This window comes from Colossoma macropomum, unplaced genomic scaffold (assembly GCF_904425465.1).
Source record: "Colossoma macropomum unplaced genomic scaffold, Colossoma_macropomum, whole genome shotgun sequence".
NCBI classification, from domain to species: Eukaryota; Metazoa; Chordata; class Actinopteri; order Characiformes; family Serrasalmidae; genus Colossoma; species Colossoma macropomum.
The window spans coordinates 20,078,973-20,100,297 of NW_023494801.1; the positions used below are offsets into that span (position 1 = coordinate 20,078,973).

Consider the following 21,325-nt stretch of genomic DNA (forward strand, 5'->3'; position numbering starts at 1 on the left):
AAAGAAAGTGTTGCCAGAGATAGAGAACTCGGAAAGGCAAAGCTGGAGAGCGCAAGTGTGGGAAAAATCACAAAATGTTCTGCAGTCAGCACTTACTGCTCCCTTATGGAGGAAAGTTTCAGCCAGAACCAATAAGAAGGTAACTGGGTACATATTAGTACATGGCACAGTGAAGTTCTTTAGATGTATGCATGCTGGCGCACTGCAGTTGTTAAGAGCAGGAGGAAACTTCTCCAAACTCAGAAAGGACTCACAATGATGAACAGCAAAGGTAGTTAAACATCATTACACTGTAAAAAACTGTAAAAAGAAAAAAAAAAAAACTTTTTTACTTTCAATGTTAATGAAAATAAGTTAATGTAAACAGATGTTATTTGAAGCAATTTTGGAGCATTTCCACTGGTCCAATCATCAAAATTTTTTTTTACACTTCACAATGTAAAGGACAGCAGCTGAGCTCAAATAATGCAGAAAACTAAAAATTAAAAAAAAAAAAACTGTGGAACTGCATATGAAAATTTCACACAAAATTAATAAAATTTGGTACAGTGGTACAAAATTGTGTGAGAAGCTAGTCAGTAGGTATGGTGCTAAAACACAAAGAGAAACTACTTCTTTTTTGGCACGGGTCACAAATTACCAGAGAAAGCTCCATAAAGCCCATCACATATTTACAATTTATCCTTAAATTCGGCCTACAAATGTTTGGCTGGTTACCAAACTACACTGAATAAACCCAGTTTAAGCAGAAGCGTTTGTTTTTAAAAGCAAAAATACAGTGCTACCTTTGTGGATTCTTTCATGACACATAAATAGCACACATAATGTCAGAATTAAGAAAGGAATATACTAATTAAATGAATGAAATGAAAGCATGTAATGCGATTATCAGACATTAATGAAAGAACTGCACTTTTACAGCAAAAACCATTGCAGTGAAATGAGAAATATGACTAATACATGCATGCATTAGCACATACTTCTCTTTTTGTTGGCGCTCGCTTATTCTATAGTTCTTCAGTTCCTCATTAATGCTCCTTCTCTGCAGGTGCCATCGTCACATTAGCAGTAACAGTGTGGACAAGCGGGGCCTACAGACCAGTGCAGAGCAGCCTTCATACATTAAATAAGAGAAGCCTGGTCTGACTAGTTTTGTGACAAGTGACAACCAGCTAAAATACCCAATAATAAAATTAACACTTGTTTACTCTTTTTGCCAATACAGAATGATGTGGAGGCTCTAGGCAACTGACTAGTCCGTCTAGAGCTGGTGCCACATGTGACTTTGAATCAAAATCATGCCTGCTTTCAATCAGTATAATATTTAACGCAGGCTGCATGGTATATTTAGAGCTAACTGTTAATAACTGAAGGAGGTAGCTATAGTCATGATATTGCAGCTCCAGCCTTTTTTACTACTGTCACTGCACAATTTACAATATTGTGTTACAGAGATCAACAGGCCTCTCTGTTATCTGTTGGGGGTTTTGATGCCCAACAAGTGCAGTGTTGTGGTTTATGCTGTTTGTGCAATCATAGCAACCTCTGGAAATAATTACAGACTGTCTGATATACTGCCATATTTTAAGCAATATACTGATTCAGACAGAATACAGCTCATACAAATCATTTTTTTATTCTACTCTATTTATTCTATTCAAGCCCTGGCTTTAGCGATTACTAATTAATGATGTTGATGATGATGATGATGATGATCATATAAAAAGTACAACTCGAATTCATAACCCCTTTTCCAAAAAAGTTGAGACGCTGTGTAAATCATGTAAACCACATTTCTAAAGAAAAATATACATAAGACAACATATCAAATGTTGAAACTGAAATGCTGAGAAATTTTATTGTGTTTTGAAAAATATATGGCCATTTAAAATTTGATGCCAACAACACGTTCCACAAAAGTTGGGATGGGGGCATGTTTACCACTGTGTTTCATCACCTCTTCTTTTAACAACACTCTGTAAGCATTTAAGAACTGAGGAGACCTGAGGAGATTTCAGCTGCTCAATAGTTCAGGGTCTCTTTTGTCGTATTTTTCATTTCATAATGCGCCAAATGTTATCAGTGGGTGACTGGTCTGGACTGCAGACAGGCCAGTTTAGCGCCTGGACTCTTAATACAGAGCCATGCTGTTGTTATACATACAGAATGTGTTTTGACATTGTCTTGCTGAAATAATCAAGGCCTTCCCTGAAAAAGATGTTGTCTGGATGGCAGCATACGCTGCCAAAACCTGTATGTATTACTGAGCATTAATGGTGCACTCACAGATGTGCACGTCACCCATGCCATGTGCACTAATGCACTTGTACTTTTTCACTTCCCCTCAGTCCATTTTAAATGAGCTCAGGCCCAGAGAAAGTGGCAGCATTCCTGGATCCTGTATATACATGATTTCTTCTTTGCATTTTAACGAGTTTTAACTTGCATTTGTGGATGCAGCGACAAACTATTTTCACAGACAGTGATTTGCAGAAGTGTTCCTGAGGCCATGCACTGATTTCCGCTACAAAATCATGTCTGTACTTAATGCAGTGCCGACCACAGGCCCAAAGATCACGGCCAGCAAATGCTGGTTTTTGGCCTTGTCCCTTACATACAGAGATTTCTCCAGATTCTCTGAATCGTTATATGATATTATGTACCGTAGATCATGAAAAGTTCTTTACTATTTTACATTGAGAATTGTTGAATTGATCGTGCAGTCTTTCACAGAGTGGTGAACCCCTCCCCATCTTTACTTCTGGAAGACTCTCTGGTAGAGCTGGGCGATATGGCCAAAAATGTTATCACGATAAACAAAATTCATATCATTAGATATCGATACATGCCGCGATAAATGTCAAATCATTATTTCTTTCAAGTTTGAAGGCTGATTTTTGCTCCTGGGTGGTTAATTGCTGTTTTAAACTATCCTTTATGATCAGAACATGACAAACACTTGCTAAACAGTGGAACATTTCACAAATCTGTCATGGGAAAGTGGGAGAAAGTGTCTGGTGAGCTGTTTTTACCAGCTGGAAAAGCAAGGCTATTTTGTAATAGACATAATTTAAGAAAGAAAGCAGATTATTTTTAGCTGGTGACGAGCGCTCGGCTACCCCACTACAAATGACATCACAGTATTCAGACACCAGCTAGCGACGACTGGATTTCTCGTATCTATCGTAGTAGTTTGAGGGGTGAACTGCAAAATATCTAACACCAGACAAACGGAGTCCTCCTTTTAGGTACGTTTAAACTGAAAGCGGTGCTTTTGTGTCTTGTTTGATCTACAGTACCATCAATTCTCCATGCTGTGTGAGTGACAGAGCGCTGCTTCACGTTAGCCAGCTGCTAAAAACAGCTAGCCTGGAAAGATAGCGCTCTCCCACTCTCCAATGCCTCACAGCTTCCTCAGTTTACTTTTTTTTTTAAATCAGGGCTGTAATTTACATGAACTCACTTCTTTCTTTCACTTTCGTTGCTTGGGAATGCACTAATACTAAAATATGACTTTTTAAGCGCTGTAACAGCGCTGTAGTTTTGATGAGCAGACGTGATTTAACGCTGCTAAAGCTGGTTAGGATGTTAGTAAAGAGGTGAGTTCACTTCAGGACAGTATAGTCACACCACTGATCTCGTCAATCACACTTGGTCACAGGAGAATAGATCGCCGGTCCCTCCACTCAAACAGGGCATGTATAACTCAGTGTTTCAGCCATTGCTAAAGACCCATCTTACTCATGGCCCCCTCCCTGTCTAATCATGTCGAAAAACTCGGAAGTACGCCCTCTCCTGGTGACAGCAGAGTAGTGTCACTTTCCTTGCAGTAGAAAACACCACCAGGGCTTTTGCTAGGAAGTGTAAGAATGGAGTATTATATCAAACATTTATCGAACATGTCGTATCGCTCTATCGAGGAAAAGTTGTATCGCAATAATTATCGTTATCGTTTTATCGCCCAGCCCTACTCTCTGGAATGCTTTTTTTATACCCAGTCATGTTACTGACCTGTTGCCAATTAACCACCAGGTGTTTTTTTTCTAGCATTACGCAACTTTACCTGCCTTTTGTTGCCCCTGTCCCAACTTTTTTGAAACCTGTCGCTGGCATCAAATTCAAAACAGGCTAGTATTTTTCAAAAAACAATAAAAGTTTCAACATCTGATGTTTTCTTTGTACTATTTTCAATAAAATACAGGGTTTCAATGATTTGCACATCATTGCATGTTTTTATTTACATTTTGCACAGCGTCCCAATTTTTTTGGAAATGGCGTTGTAGATATGTTCATGTTAAATAGACAAAAATGCTTTAGAGGATCATTTCTGAGCAACTGGGGGGCCCAAGCATCATCCTACTTGGGGATCCTTATCTAACTCAATCACATTATGTTGTATGCAATACTGAAATACAAACAAACAAAAGGAAAACTTAGCTCACTGTGATTAAAAAGAAAATGGGTAAACATACAGGACTAATATCATCTCATAGACTGTAGTGGAGAAGGAGGCACAAACTAACACATTTTAGCTTGTGTGAAATCATTTAAAAAAATATTTAAGTTGGAATAATCATGTTTTTAATACAAGACCACATCTACATCTCTGCTACAAACAAATACGTGAACTTTGTTTCTAGCTCCTACCGTTCATGTATAATTCCACCCAAAATGACGGAAAGTGCAATGTTACAAATTACCCCATCGGTGGGTTAACTGTAACAGACAGAGGGTCCGTTTAACACTTGGTAGAAAAGTCTGATGAATCAGTGCAAACAAAATTAATTCAATATAATTTGTTATAAGTAACTGTAGCACGACGTGTGCTACCCCGGGCTCAAGGAGGATGCTGGAGGCAGGATTCAGGTTTGCAGCAGCCATATCTACTTTAATTCACACCCAAACTCAGACATCAAATCAATACAAAACACAAAACCTAGGCTGGCCACTTTTCAGTGGCTTCAGTCAGCTAGACTTTTCAGTCCTTTTTCCTCACAGCTTTTCAGCTCTTCAGTCCTTGTTGCTGCTGTGTGTCCCTCTCTCTCTCTGTTCCCTCTCAGCTCTTTAAAAGGCGCTCACGAGCCGAGAGGGAACGAGAGCTCGCTTCTCCGCCTCCTCGTCACCGCAGCTCAGCCGCCCGGGTCGAACGCGAGGTGTAGTGGAGGGGCCTCGCTGCGTAACAGGGGGCGGGGCCCAGACGGCGGACAAGCCACAGAAACAAATATATTTTCCAACCAAACCGCATTATATATTATGTATCTATAGGACAGACAGACAGCTCCATTGATAAATACACACATCAAATTATATATGAAACCTGACATGAGACTGTGTGTCGAACAATGACAAGTTTATTTTTTGTCCAGCAAATAAACATCCCACATCAGTAAAATATAGAACATTATTTCTGAATAACTACAGCTTTACCAACTGTTAATGTCAATTTCATTAATATAATTATGTAATACAAAAATATCTGAAACATACTAATAAAGTAGAAGAAAATCCCTGTTTTTCTCTTTATCATTTTAAAATCTGTGTAAACGTGGAACAAAAAGACAATTTACTTTATTTGTCATTGTTAAATGACAAACTAAAGGTGACTTAGTTGTAACGCTGTGTAACAGCTAACCCTGCAGTACGGAGGCTGTACTTAAGCCTAGCTAGCACTTGCTGTGAGCTTGTGACATACTTACAAACGGTGCTACTTTGTCGGCAACAAGATGGTGATTGCAGTAATATAAGGTTGGATTTTGTGATTTATACAAACAGCTCAGTAACCAAAAAACATGTTGATAAAAATGTCTTTTTAATAATTTGCCCTGAAAACACTATTTGGCACAAATGTCTTTAAAATGCTGATGAATTGCTCAGAATTTTTGCAGGAGACCATGGCTAGGAAATGTGGTAATGTGGCCAGAAGCACACGCTGTTCGACCCTGTATACAACATACAACGTTTGTGTCAAATTGTGCTCCAAGTTCGCTTAGTCAATGCGCTCCCTTTCATAAATATTAATATAACAAATTAAAAACTACATGCCTGTTGGTGTCCTCTGGTGACTTTGAGGACCTATGCGACTGTTTCTGCTGCTTATAGCTAGAAACGAAAGAAAGGCATTATAGCTTGAATAGTTAACCAAGTAATAGTCGACAGATTAGTCTCTTACAGAGATTGTTACAATCGTTAGTTACAGCCCTGAACTCTGTTAATGTAATTACGAGATTATATGATAATTAAAAAAAAAAGATTAGTTAAAAGTAACTTTATCAAGCACATAGAGACGTACACACACACACACACACGCACACACACGCACACACACACACACACACACACACACACACTCTTACTGCCCACTCTCACTTATAAGAACTGCAAGGCTGTCTGCTGATCTGGCCAAGAAATCCAAACTTTTCCATTTATTAGCACCTTTAGCATTGACACTTCAGGCTTTCACTCTATAAAACACTCTCGGGAAAATGATCATAAGGCAGCTCAGAAGATACTGGCTCTGCGATTTATCTAATCTGAAGGTGGAAAAGTGGTCAAAAGTGAGCGGAGTGTGTGTTGGGGAGAGCAAAAGAGAGAGAGAGAGGAGTGAGGCATTCAGCCAGACCAAAAAATATAGCCATTGATCTCTCTGTCCTAGCTGAATGTGTCGCTACTGCATGATTGGATGTATTATTTAGAGGCTGACAACAACAGGTGGGAGACTGCAATGTGTGTGTATATATGAGAAACAGAGAGAGAGAGAGAGAGAGTGGGAGTAGAAAAAGGGAGAGAAAGAGAGAGAGAGAGGGAGAGAGAGAGAGAGGAGAGAGGGAGAGAAAGAGAGAAAGAGACAAAGAGAGAGTGAGGGGAGAAAGAGAGAGAGAAAAAGTGAGAGAGTGGGGTAGAAAAAGAGAGAAAGAGAGAGAGGAGAGAGGGAGAGAAAAAGAGATAAAGGAATGAGAGAGAAGCAAAGAAAAAAGAAAAGGAGGACAGAAAATGAAAATGATAGAAGGGTAGAAAGAAAGAGTAAATAATAGAAAAAAGACAGAAACGGATAAAATAATGAGAGTAGCAGAAAAAAGACACAAAGTGAGACAGAAGAGGAAAAAAAGAATGAGAAGCAGAGAAAAAAGAAGAAAAAGAGAGAAGCAGATAAAAAAAGAGAGAGCAAGAGAAGTAAAGCAAAGCAAAGAAAGGTGAGAGGAAGAAAGAAAGAAAGAAAGAAAGAAAGAAAGAAAGAAAGGAAGGAAGGAAGGAAGTAATAGGAGAGAGAGAAGGTAAGAGATGCAGAGAACAGAGAGAAAGAAAAAAGAGAGAAGAGGACAAGAGAGAAGGAAAAAGAGAGAGTGCAGAGAAAAGCAACACAGACTCAGATGAAGAGCAGTTTGGACAGCCCCTCTCTTGGCACTGATGCGTCCTGCATTATGTTTCCCACCCGCAGCCTGCAGCGGCCGAGCGCTACATCCAGACCCATTAGCTCTTGCGCTCGTCTGCCTCTTTCTGCAAAACTGGCAACAGCTAAGCAACTATCTAATAATAATGATGAAAGGCTCCATCTACCAGTCAGTAGTGCTGTACACGGCTCCCTGCGGACACGTTTCTGCTCTGTAAGGCGGACAGCGTTCACTCCTTGTTCTACAAATCACCCAAACAATTTCTACTCTCTGGGAGCTTAGGCCCACTTAATGGCCCACCACACTAAAGTTCTTCAAATTGACAACAATCTGCACTGGCCAACACAATGCATGCGCTCAGAGAACTCAGTGTTGGTCTCTGTGAAGTCCAGGAGTGAGAGAGTGCAAAGATGCCAGAAAGTGTTCTTTAGAGTGATGATATAGAATAAACCTCGGTTGGTCCAAGAGCCATTTTTGCTGCAGTGGGCAGTTGACCACAACGGTACAAATGGTATAAAATGGACTGTGAAAGGCAACATAAGACATTTTCTTTGCTTTAACTTTTCTAGTAATGGTGAGACAGTCCCTTACATCTGTAGTAGATTCAGGATCAAACACAGTAACAGCATGTGAAGCTTTATTTTTGTAAAGGTTAAAATTGGGGCTGCAGAGTCGAGCACGTTCAACATGCACAGCCACGTTTCCAGAACAACCTTGTATATGCAAGGATACAATCAATATGGTATTAATGCACAATGTCAAGACACCCACATCACTCAAAAGTTCAGTTATGTTTATGTGTGGGAATACTGTCTACACTAGTGCATGAAAAAAACAATAAAAATAAATAAACGGCTTGATTTAGTTTCATCAGAGCTGAACTGTGAATGGCAGGTGCCCAATACAGCCACTGCCAACCCAATGTTTTATCACTACCGAGTGATATCTTCTAAAGTACAATCTGATTCAATGAAATCGTTTATCCCTTGCAAGAAGTAATGTTTATTTTGTTTGCAGCACATGCAACATGTTTTATTGGTTTTGGGGAGACTCTTCAGTCATACTAACTGATGTTACATCCATGTGCTAACAACAGGCTTGCTGCCCATTGGACAGTGCTGACAAGTGCACCATTGCCTCCTACTTTGAGCTCCAACTTCACAAGGCATTGATTTAGTTTAGAACTTTAATCAGCAAATTCTAACCACATTTAGCTTGAAACGTCTCATTGTTGCCCCTAAACGTTCTCGTTATGAGATCACCTCTGGCCCCTAAAGACTACCCATTTAAAGCTTCTTCTGAGTAGCTTGTCAGTGGCATCTCTCCAAAGAACCCTTTCTTCAATTAAACACCCTTATTTTTAAGCAGGTTCAATGAGCAACGGAGACAAGAAATGATATTAAAAGGACCCACATCCTACACTTCCCTTGCTTTTTAATACCACCCCCCCAAGAGGTCTGCTAAAACATTTGAGGGTTTTATGCACCAAAAATGGCTATCATTAATTTTTACATAACCATTTTCCAAACGCTCCTTATCCTCTATCAATTAAACGCGCTGTTTTTGCCTTTAAGTCTGATATAAGACAAATGAGTCCAGACTGAAACACTCCTTAAATCTGAATAGGCAGAGCTAAACTACAGCAGGCTGAATAGCTGCTGTCGGAACAAAACCTTGTTTTTCAGTTTTTGACAATTTGAAAGTAGCTGTTGTCCTTTACATTGTGTGCAAATTTCTTGATAAACAGACAAAAGAAATGGCACAAAATGACTTGGAAAAATGTCTGGTTCCATCAACTTACATTAAAAGTAAGGCATGTTTTTTCCGTCTCCTGTGAAGTTATCATTTTGGAGATATGTTTTTGTTCCAACAACAGCAATATATGAAAATGGGTTGGTTCCCATGACATCACAGAAACAGATGTTATTTTAATGGACTGAGTGGTGAATGGTCCACTTTGAAACTTTGACAATGTTTACATATTACTTCATACTACTTTAAAAAAGTGAGGGAAATGTGGTTGCCCATGAAAAGGGCCCTGACATATCATTACAGCCCATTCTGTACAGTAATGCACACCAGCTGTACAGAGACTTGCAATAAAGAACAGCAAAGATCAGCATACAGGGAGCAGACAGAAGATTCTCCGCACTGGAAGGCTTTCAAGAAAAAAGAAAGAGCTCCATTTCAAAAGGTGGCTGTCTGTGGTAGGTGTGACTCCCCTTTCACATCCGTACACACGACCGTTTCCCAACTGTTTCCCTGTGAACCTACAGAAGAGCAGCCTTGACAACTGTTACACAACATCCAGACAGTTACATCATTCTGAAGCGAGCGTTGTATACCTCTTTAACAAGCCGAAAGGAGATCCGAGGAGCTTTAAAAACAAATCATTCGCCTTTGCCTTTTTTATCTTTTTTTTGTTGTGTTTTTTTTTTTTGAGGGGAGATAAAGGTATAAAGGACGCCTGTGTTGTAATAGGGCCCTCGGAAACCTGTGGGGTTACGTCCTGGGCTTAAACTCCATAAAGCTCTTTTCCAGCCCATTTAATTCCACTTTACACGTCTTGTTTAATATCAGCTAAGAAGAAGCCTTAATCCAAAACAGCAGTGGTCAGTGTGAAGTGAGGAGGGGGGATGGCGAAAAGGACAAGTGCAATTTACATTATGGACCTGAACCGAAGCGTGTGTCTTCCTGCTGATCAGGGAGTGCAAAGCGTGGAAAATCAATCACCTGAGCTAAAAGCAAATCACCACACATAATGTTTCCCTCTAACGTTGATGGACTTGGGTTACGTAACTGTTACAGAGTTATGTCAAAGTAGTTGGACCTTAGCGTAAGCGGATGATGAGGGACCTGCAGTATTTGTACTCAGTAAAGTAACAGGCCTGCCATCCTTTCCCAAAATCATAAACAGGTCAATCCTAAAAGTTAATTTTATAGAAATTAAAATGTATTACTTTGCTCCACTATTCAAATGTTACTAGATAGTTACATATTTAATTACATAGTAAGTTTCATAACTAATTACATTTACATTAGATCTGATACATTCTGTATCAAAAGGCCCCCACTTCTGACATCTTCCCAAATGTTCTGATGTCAAGATTGGCAAAAACATGGCAAAAATGTTAAGCATGTAAGACTGTACACACAACAATAACCTTCCATCAAATTCAAATCATAATAAAATATCCTCTTTTACTGACAAACACAAATATGATACTGATTGAACTTTTAGAACTTGTATTTTTGACAGAATGTCTCTGCATGTTTCAATAAGCAACAAGTAATAAAATTAATATAAAATTACACTATAATTCTGTCACTGATCACTGGTGATTACTGATCATTTTAGGGGTTAATATTAGTGATGGTGGTGATTGCCCATCAAATTAGGCAGATTTTGGCTGCACTGGGTGAAGGAAAATCTGGCAACCCTAGTTATTATACTGGTAAACTGTCTGCTACAACTCAAAATTTAGCAAACTTAAATAAAAGATATGTTATTTAGGCCCTGCATTTGGCCAATGAGGCCCTAATATCCCAGTTTTAAAAGCACAGTATATTTAACAAAGCTTTCAGGGAAATCACCCTAATCTGATCATGAACGGACTGTCTGAGCTGATGGTGTCTGAATCTGTCCATTATATCTGTCCAGCTGTACTTTTGATGGCTCAAAGCCCCTTCTGCTATAATTTTCTGGCAATAAAGGTTCCTCAATGGTTTTGGCTGGGATGTATCATTCTAGGAAAAACCTGAATTAATGTGGCAGAACACTTTCATGCATATGTACGTATGTATTAATGCTTCTAAAAACCCACCTGAACGTGTAACAGTTAGCATACTGTGGTTACTAGTGTAAATTTGCAGTGGAAATTCTGCACTGCATTCCTAAAATACAGCAGATTGCTGTAAAGAATTCTACAAGAAGCAGAACAAGCCTCTTGTGAAATAATAAAAAATGTCAGATGTACAGTAATTAGCTGATATTTGCTAAGCATATTGGGGAAGTTAGTTTTTGTTAGCTTGCTGAGCTGCTCTTAGGTTAGAGAAGTGTGAGATAAAACTTTGGGCCAACCGGCCATGTAGGGGGTTGACATTGTTCTTACCTCTAACATATATTTAAAGGCATTTTACATGTTTCGTTATTCCAACCATGATGGTGTTCTGTGGTTCAGTAACTAATTCATCCTGTAATGTTCTAAATAACAAATATTTGATTACTGCCACCATTGTAGTCTTAACGACTGGCATAACTGCTGTAATTGTTCATTTAACTATAATAGTCTGCATGAACATTCAAGAATTTGCTATCAAAAGCTAGCTAGCTAGATTTGCCCTGTTTGCCGATATGTATACATGTTGTACTACATAATGTAAGAAAACTGAGGGTCCTTAGACAGCTGTGGATGCACATTAGAGCACATATCTGTACATTAGAAATATGATGAGTATGTAGTAATACAGTATTGTCATTGTATAATACAGTGTGAGTACTGTAAATAAACTGTAAAGTACTGTAATTGTTTGCTGTATTTTTACAGTGCTTCTTGATATCCGAGACATTGTTTTACTATACTTTTAAGATAAGCTTTTAGCCTAAAGCATTGTCAGATTCTCCATTATTTCACCATTACCAACATTATATATAAAGACATAGACATAGGTTCCCTGGTCATTTTTCAAAAGTAAGTAAAAGGCTATCACTATTGTAATCCTCAGTTCCCATCACCAACATCACTGGAGTCAGCATGTTTCTCTGCAATGCACTCTTTCACATCAAACTACTCTGAGTGACTTCATTTACATCTCAACCACTAAATTATGTATTTTGAAAAATAGGTAAAATTCCTTTTTAAAGAACCTTCTGTTCGAAGGTTCTTCGGAGTACCAGAAGCCAAAGCCTAAAGTTGTTCTTATGGCAGGGCTCCAAACAACCAATTTGGGCATCTTTATTTTTAACAGTGTACCCTCACCAAATAATTATATTTTCTTGCATTAGATGATAAAAGGATGTAAAACATTAGCATTTCTGTCCCCAAGAGATGTTAAGCTAATTATGCACAAAGGGAAGTTTTAAAATCATATTACAAACGCAGCTCTCTGGTTCTTTTCAGGAAGATTCTCGTAAGTGTCGTGACTCACGTGCCTAAGAGGACCTTGAGTGCTACCGAGGAAAGACAGAGCAATTGCAAAGCTAATGCTGCTGCTTCTGTGCACATGTATGTATGGTACCTGAGCTTTGTAGTTCTGTTTCAAACCAAATCTTTTTCAATAAGCTCTCCTTCAGCTTATCGTCTCCTTTAGTGTTACTCAACTTCTGTGCCCTGCAGGGTGAATTTATCCTGAATCCACACATTGATCGCAAGCTACCATTTTCTTTTGCCAGCTGTTTGAGATCAATAACAAATTTGATCAGGCAATTATGTGTTCGTTGCTAATTCAAGTTGTTCCTCTTGCGACAGTCTTCAGATGTTGACGAAATTAGTGAAGCTTGGGTAGTTGACAAAATAGCCATCAATTACTGGAATAACAGAAGCCTGCATGATCAATACTCCCATTCTGAGGACTAAATTATTTATTTAAAGTAGTAATAGGCACATTTTTACAAGCGCTCAATATGTTTTTGTGTACTTGAATCTGTGAGATGAATACTCGTTACATCACACATCACAATAACAATGGCGGCACATTACAAATGTGGAGCACCTTGAACCTGTTAACTCCAGTATCTACCTTCCACAAACGCTGAAAGGTTCTAAGCTGGTCTCATTCAGAGCAGTTTCAAGAGGGAGGGAGTGGTGCAGGGATAGTTGTATTTTAACTCAGAAAGTATTACAGTACTATCTTGTTTCATTGTTAAGTTTTAGATGGAAACAAAAGGGTTAAGTTCTCCAAACATCCACTGGAAATCTGGCCCAACAGAAATTGTTTTCTTCTGTGGTATTTAGGTAGATACAGCTAAGCAAGCCCTCCTATTGGTTAGGACTTCAGGAGCTGAAGAGAAGACCTAACATGTTAGATTAACCAGCATTATTGTGAAGTGACAGAGGAATCAACCAATCACGTTTTGATTTACAATAAACAGGACCAATTTTGTCAGAACAAAAACATCATTCTAGGCCTCCTGGAAGTCCAAGATGTGTCACTGACTGTGAATACAAGTGCTAGCCTAAATTAATGGGCTATTAGAGATGGAAACAGCAGCAGGTCTACACCAGCCTCTCTACTGAGTCACTGTGAAACTGCTACAAGGTCAGCTATATGCTAATATGTCTGTCACATGCTATCACAGGTAAAACATGAAATGTCCGTGTTTAATTTAATTTAAATTTAACGACCAAATAATGTTCCTGAAAATCTCCTCAGAATGCTTTAAATATGCTTGGAAAGGGCTTCGTCATACAGGTGGGATTTTTGACATTTAGACCCAAATTTAAGGCCTCTAATAGTTAATATTCACCCCTGAAACTGACCAATGAATATTGTAGAGGGTGGCTGACAAACTGTAGAGTTCAAAAGTTTGGATTCAGTGTTTTCATTAATATAGAATCAATTTGTTGAAAACACAGATGACTCTATTAAGATGTAACTATTCTACAACTTTATAGGTTTCAACTAATCAGTAGGAAAGTAATGTAGGGAATGTTAGACTATTCAGAACAATTAATAATTATTGAAATTGCAATTATTGTAATTAGCATAATTCAATACCAACTTGATATTCTAAATAATAAGTAAATTTTGAATAAAACATCTACAAGTACTTTCTGTCTAGCTTTTAGTATATTAGTCTACACTGTAGGCGAACCAGGGATGTCTGTCTGTCTGTCTGTCTCAGACTCTAGAAGTCTGGTTGTTTGAGTCATACCTTTCAATCTTTTAGATAAGATCCCCATTTTGGTCTATTACAAATAACAATGGTGAAGAAATCTACTGCTTACTCACAAAATGAGCAAGTCTGTGTCAAATACAAAGAGCGTCACTCTGACAATCTGTCCTGCTACAGGGGTGGTAATATTAGGTGGATTATAAAAGAATTTATACTCCAATTATATTTCTTGGCTGAGGGCTTGGCGCAGGATTTTGGCCAGACGCAAAGATCCACCACCCAAATAATACACGCTCTGTGGTGGTCCTGTGGGGGTCCTGACCATGAAGGAAATAAAGTATATATGCAGAGAAACAGATGGACTACAGTCTGCAATTACAGAACTACAAAGTGAAGCTGATAAACAATGAGTGTAGATACAGAGAGGTGGTTTTAACGTCATGGCTGATGGGTGTTTTATTCATGTGGAAATGATGTACACGTGAGCCAAGTGAAATAAATGCATCACTGTTTTCAGTGTGGCTAAAGTCCAGTTTAACTTCGACACTGCGACACGGTGCATGAAAAACACGTGTGGAAATAAATACAGAAACACAGAGGCGAGAAATGACAAATGGTAGCAGCTATGAAATATTCAATATCCGCTTGTGCTGCTGGGCCGAAACGCCTTCAGCTGCTGGCACTGCCGCTCTTTTCCATCTTACCGTGAAAGAATCCCTCTTCACTCCTCCTCCTCCTCCCTCTCGTGACGTAGCGCACCCCCTCCGGCTCGCCGCAGAGCGCGCGCGCTTATATAAAGCAGTCGCGCGCCTTCAGCAGGATTCCATATTAACGGACAGCTCCGCGGTGCTGAAAGCAGCGCCAGCATGGAGGCCCGAGCCAGAGGAGCGCGCTGGAGACTCCTGGCGCTGTGCTGCTGCTTACTGGCCGAGGGCTGGGCGCAGGACTTCGGCCAGACGCAGTTCATCTGCACGTCCGTGCCCAAGGACGTGGACCTGTGCGCGGCCACTCTGCAGAACAGCGTGCCGGGGGAGGACCTGAAGAGCACGGTCATGCAGCTGAGGGAGACCGTGCTGCAGCAGAAAGAGACCATCATGAACCAGAAGGAGACCATCCGCGAGCTCACCTCCAAACTCGCGCGCTGCGAGAGCCAGAGCGCGCCCGAAGCGGGGGAGCCGCGAGGAGGAGGAAGTGCAGGAGGAGGAGGAGGAGGAGGAGGGAGGAGGAAGGAGCCAGGCTCCAAGAACACCATGGGGGATGTGTCCAGGGGGCCAACGGACACTCTAACCCAGCTGTCCCAGACTTTACAGTCACTGAAACAGAGGCTGGAAAACCTGGAGGTAGGTGGATGAGCTTTTAGCCAGCAGAGGATTCCTTATCTTATCTTATTGGGTTTTTTTTCTTTTAAATATTTATTTAAAAGTTTTTTTCTTCACAGTATGTAGGGCGTAGAGTTTTATTTTGTTATTTTATCGGCTTATTTTTAAGTATTTTTGGTTATTTTGTTATTTGAACTTACTATATTTGAAATATATATATATATATATATATATATATATATATATATATATATAAACATATATATATATATATATATATATATATATATATATATATATATATATATATATTTATAATTCAATTTTTGTATGCATTTTGTATTTGCATTTTGTCATATATATATATATATACATATATATATATATATATATATATATATATATATATATATATATATATATATATATATACACTCACACACAAAGTTTTACCTAGCTAATGACGGCTAAGTTCAATTTTATTTAAATAAAAAAATATTCTATTTTTTATTATTGATGATTTTTTTTTAAACATTTATTTACCATTTTTCATGGTTAAAACATGCAAGTAAGCTTCACACCAGTGAACACACCAGTGTAAACACACCAGTGGACATCAGCAGTCCGGTGTTGGTCATCTTGCTCTCAGGACGTAACTCGATATAACTTCAGACAGTCCCGCGTTTAAATCCCGCTCAGTTTAGCGGCGCTGCGGCCACCAGCTAATCCGGAAAACTAATAATGGACTCCAGCGAGTCCACCTGAGGACAGACAGCAGTCTAACGCTAACAGATTTAGCGCTCTGCGCCAACGTGAGGCACTAAAGCCCTTAAAGAATTTAATCCTGCTTTTTGGCTGTTCTCCGTGTCCTCGGTGAAAATGGAGAGGAAAAAACAGTTTGCGCAGAAATGACTGCAAAACTAATGTCGCATTCTTCCTCCGCAGCAATTCAGCCGCAACAACAGCTCCGTTCAGGCCAACAGTCTGAAGGATCTGCTCCAGAGTAAGATCGACGACCTGGAGAAGCAGGTTCTGTCCCGCGTCAACAGCCTGGAGGAGGGCGCCAAGCCCGGCCTGCGCAACGACACGGAGCAGCGCGCGCGCGTCGAGTCCACCCTCACCTCCCTGCACCAGCGCATCACCGACCTGGAGAAAGGTGAACACGGAATGGGGCTTTTTCTTCTGGTTATTTGTATGTGAATCACTTCAGGCAGCGCGAAAAGGCGCAGTCAATACTCGATCAGGCGATAATATCGATGATAATGGGAGAAAACTGCTCTACGACAAACGGGCTCGTTTGATAGATGGGACACACGAGCTTCAGTGAGGAGGAGGAGGAGGAGGAGGTGCAATGCTTTGCAAGTTATGCGAAGCCAGTTGTACAGCATTGGAGGGGTGGGATTAAGTCAGAGAAACCAGAACGTGAGCTTTTTTGTGCATGCTCCGCCCCCTACTCTGTAAAACTGTCCCAGTCCCTGAACCTTTTTTCGTGCCCTTGCACGTGCGTCATCGCATAATAGGCATCAAACAGGATAGCAGGGAGGGAGAGAATAGGGGGATGATACAGTACAGGAGAGGCAGTGACGGTGCAGTGACAGTGCTCTTCATTAGCGCCGTTTAATGCGCATCTACCCGCTGAATACTCGGGCAAGTTCAGAGATTGAGTTCATCAGTATTTGAGATCTTACAATACAGAGAACACACTTCTATACATTTTAATGCACAATCACTGTTTATTTACTGATTTTATCATATTGGGAATCAAATGGTTTATGCAAAAGTTGTAGCATATATTATACTGTATGTTTTATTTTCCCTCCCTATGTTAAACCTAGCGCTATAATTTCCAGAAAAATGCCATATCTAAGTTTGTTCCGTGTAGAGGATGCGTTAACTTATTTTCACTTAGAAGATCAACAAAACATGCAATTTGACTGCACACCTTTAAATGTATTATTATATTTACGATAAAAATGTCTTGAATATGTCAGTGTAGAGAAATGCCTTCTGCACTGGAGGCAAAGGGTACTGTACATGTACATTTTTGCTCATTGAGATACAATGCAAATGTTACTTCGAAGGTACAAAAATGGTTTTAAGGTCCAACTATGTACCTTCAGGAGAAGTTCATATTTGTACCTTTTCATAGTCTGATTTTTAAAAACAGAACAATAAAATAGGCCTGGAGGCAAGAAAAGGTGATTAATTAGTCACTCCAGTTTTAAAAAATATAATTGCAATAGAGTATGATACAAATATACTTGCCAATTGAAGGTACCCTTGATGTGCCCTTGAGGTTACCACCCTAGTGAGGAGCACCAAACCAGTGACAGTTTAGTACCTTTATTTCTGTGAGTGTACAGATGCTTGAAAGAGATTCATTCTTTTCACCTACAGGTCAGAAGGAAAACAGACCACTGGACAAATTCCAGTTGACGTTCCCCCTCAGGACCAACTATATGTATGCTAAGGTCAAAAAGAGTCTGCCAGAGATGTATGCCTTCACCGTGTGCATGTGGATTAAATCCAATGCGTCTCCAGGGGTGGGAACCCCATTCTCATATGCCGTTCCTGGTCAGGCCAACGAGCTGGTTCTTATTGAATGGGGAAGCAACCCTATGGAGATTCTCATCAATGACAAGGTAAATGTTCTGCTCATGCTTGTGAGTATGGACCACATTATGGCTTACACTCTTAAAAAGGATGGTTCTTCAAGGGTTCTTTAGTACATTATAGCACGCATCAAAAAGAGTTCTTCTATAGTTACAAGCCTGACATCATAACAACAGAACAACTCTTTTTGGTGCTATCTAGAACCATTTTCAAAAATGTTCTGTATAGAACCATATATAATACATTCTCCATCAATCTGAAGAACTATTTCATAATGCAATTAACCATTTAAGCATATAATTGTTCTATATAGAACTCATCATTCTAAATAGTACCATTTCCTTTACTGAAGAACCCTTGAAGAACATCTTTTTTAAGACTGCACAACAGGAGAGCTTTTATTAGTAGAGATTGTCTAGGAGAACTGCACTGGACAAGTTCACTATAAATCAATGTAGAGAACACTTGTTTTGTAGAGTATTAGCATATCTGGGAATTAGCTTCACATGCCCATATTACTCATGTTACAATGAGAATAAAAAGAAAGATAATAGGTTCTTGAAAAGACAATGGTTGAAACTTCCATGGGCTACTACTGCCAAATTGAGGGCTCCTTATTCCTTTACTGTTATTGGAACATATGCAACTATAACACCAGTAAAAACACATTTTCTTTGCTTTAGGTTGCTAAGCTGCCATTTCTGATTAACGATGGGAAATGGCATCACATCTGCGTTACCTGGACAACCCGTGACGGCGTGTGGGAGGCTTTCCAGGATGGAGTGATGAGGGGTAGTGGGGAGAATCTGGCCCCATATCATCCAATCAAACCACAAGGAGTGCTGGTGTTGGGGCAAGAGCAGGTAGGAATGCTTTCTTTGAACTTCACTGTCTTCTTGCATTCAGTAAAGGGAATCAGAGCTTGAAGAAATGATGCTGCATACAGTTTTAGCCGTTACGCCAAATTTGTCACATTGATTGAAGCAGTAAGTGGAATTTTTCTGTTTCCCTTGTCGGCTGTAATGCTGCAGGATATTACAAGCTCATCCGCTGTTCACGGGGCTAAAAACAAAAATAGGATAGGATATTAGCTTCAGATTAGGGGGAAAGCAAGGGTACAGCTTGCACACTAGCCTGAGGCTCCACTAATCTTGTATTATTGTGTAAAATTCCATACCACCACTGTTCTGTTCTTCTGTTCTGTACTAAACAGCAATAAAATCCATAGCATTGAATGCACTGAATAAAACAACGTCATTCAAATGACCTTAACCTTATTAAAGAGTCCTTATTTAGCTTGCTTCTCGGATCCAAAAGCAAGTGCAGAAAAGCCTTCTAGGAAATCCTTAAAGAGGAAGTTCAGCCATACAATGCCAACATGATGATATTGTCAACCTAGCATTGCTTGGTTGACTGAGATCAATCATTTGAAAACATAAAACCTGAGCAAGTTAATAAAGAACACAATCGTTTTGGGAATGATGAACACATTCTAATGGTAGTTTGATTGGTTTGCTTCCCAACAGGACACACTTGGCGGAGGGTTTGATGCCACTCAAGCGTTTGTGGGTGACATGGCAAACTTCCACATCTGGGACCGGAAGCTGACGGTAGGCGAGATTTATAATCTGGCAACGTGCAGCAGCAAAGCACAAGTGGGCAATGTCTTCTCCTGGCTGGAGACCAGCATTGAGATCTACGGAGGAGCATCCAAATGGACATTTGAGGCTTGCCGCCAACTGAACTGATCGACATGGGAATTATAAAGTTGACAAGGAACTGGAGTTTTCCGAGTCAACCCATCATCCAATCAATCATCTCCAAACATCACTCAGAAGATGTGGAGACAAACAACAAACAACAACCATCATCTGGAACATTTTTGTTAGATGTTTGAATGAATTCTTGTGAACACTTGAGCTTACTTTTTTGGTTGTGCAAAGAAATACTTCTCCTTTGTCTTTGGATTTTGGATTTTGAAGGCCTGAGATGGTTTCTATTCTGAGTTTTTCTCATTCTGAAGGCACTGTCTTTTCTGATCTTTTGCTGGGCGAGTGATGCCTTACTGGACAGTTAGCCTACCTGACACAATACGGCAAAGGCTTTCCATTCTGATCATACGATCTGCGGATCATACGACCCATTTTTAGTTTTGGAAGCCGTGTAGTTTTACCTTAGATTTGTGAAATCACATAGGCTCCTTTTCCCCCTCAGAACCGTTCGAGAATCCTCCCCTATTCCTGGGATACTCACTGTGAACAATGGTGGAAGCTGAAAAAGAATGTAGAACAAAACAAGGATGAAAACAATATGGCATCTTATTTTTTCTTCTCTCACGATTGTTTCTTTCTTCTCACCACCTGCTTGAAGTTTTTTTGTTTTCTCGTGTGGTTGTGGGTGCGTATGCGTGAATGAAAACTTACTAATTGCCAACATGTTACAAGCCTGGGTGCCTTTGGGCTGTTGAAGTATCTCGAAATTCATTCATCACTTGCAGTGTACTCGTTCTTGTGTGTTTATTTCTTCGTGTAACTATTGATTTTGGAAGCTACGTTGATTACGGTCACAACATGTAATAGTTCAGTTGGGCGATCACGGTTAAAAACAATTAGCAGTTGGCGCATTTTCAAGGCAGTTTTGTTTAAAACCGTAGTGTGTTTGGCAGGTGTTTGTACTTTCCAAGGAATGTTCTATGTACAGAAAACAGCATGATAGTCCAAAATGCTGCAAAAAGCATCAACGAAAAAGAAATCTGCTTTTCCTATCCTCCTTTTGGGTTGAGATTTTATACTGTATTGTTATATGCTAAAAGCATGGCAGCACTGAAAGATGAAAAAAGATCTAATTTTTGTAATAAAATTGTGATACCTAAAACAGCAAGTCTGTGTTGAAATGTCTGCTTTATGCTGTACTATCTCAGAGAGTGTTTCTTTCATGGATACAGCAGGGATACTAAAGTCCTCAGGTGAACGAAGCATTATTACCAATTTCTGTTGAAGGATTTGAGTCCACAAAGCAACATCATTTCTGCATGACTCAATATTATAGGTGAACATTGCTGCAGATTTGTTTTGAAGACAAACCAATCCAAGGACATAAGGGGTAGCACTTTATAATACTTAGTTATTAATAGTTACTTAGTTATTAATAGTTAAGTACATAGTAATAAA

At 39.6% G+C, this 21,325-nt stretch overlaps 1 protein-coding gene across 1 annotated transcript; it reads left to right on the top strand.

The window, feature by feature from the left end:
• The first annotated feature begins 15,056 nt into the window (after positions 1-15,056).
• Positions 15,057-21,035, top strand: nptx1l (neuronal pentraxin 1 like). Its single transcript, XM_036590422.1, has 5 exons — positions 15,057-15,563; positions 16,488-16,698; positions 17,940-18,184; positions 18,839-19,018; positions 19,682-21,035. The coding sequence occupies exons 1-5, from the start codon at positions 15,090-15,092 to the stop codon at positions 19,901-19,903; spliced, it is 1,332 nt and encodes a 443-aa protein (XP_036446315.1). The 5' UTR covers positions 15,057-15,089; the 3' UTR covers positions 19,904-21,035.
• The last annotated feature ends 290 nt before the right edge of the window (positions 21,036-21,325 follow it).

Coding starts and splice junctions, on each gene's coding strand:
- nptx1l (XM_036590422.1), top strand. CDS start 15,090: ATGGAGGCCCGAGCCAGAGGAGCGCGCTGGAGACTCCTGGCGCTGTGC. Junction 15,564..16,487: donor AGAGGCTGGAAAACCTGGAG/GTAGGTGGATGA, acceptor CTTCCTCCGCAG/CAATTCAGCCGCAACAACAG. Junction 16,699..17,939: donor CATCACCGACCTGGAGAAAG/GTGAACACGGAA, acceptor TTTCACCTACAG/GTCAGAAGGAAAACAGACCA.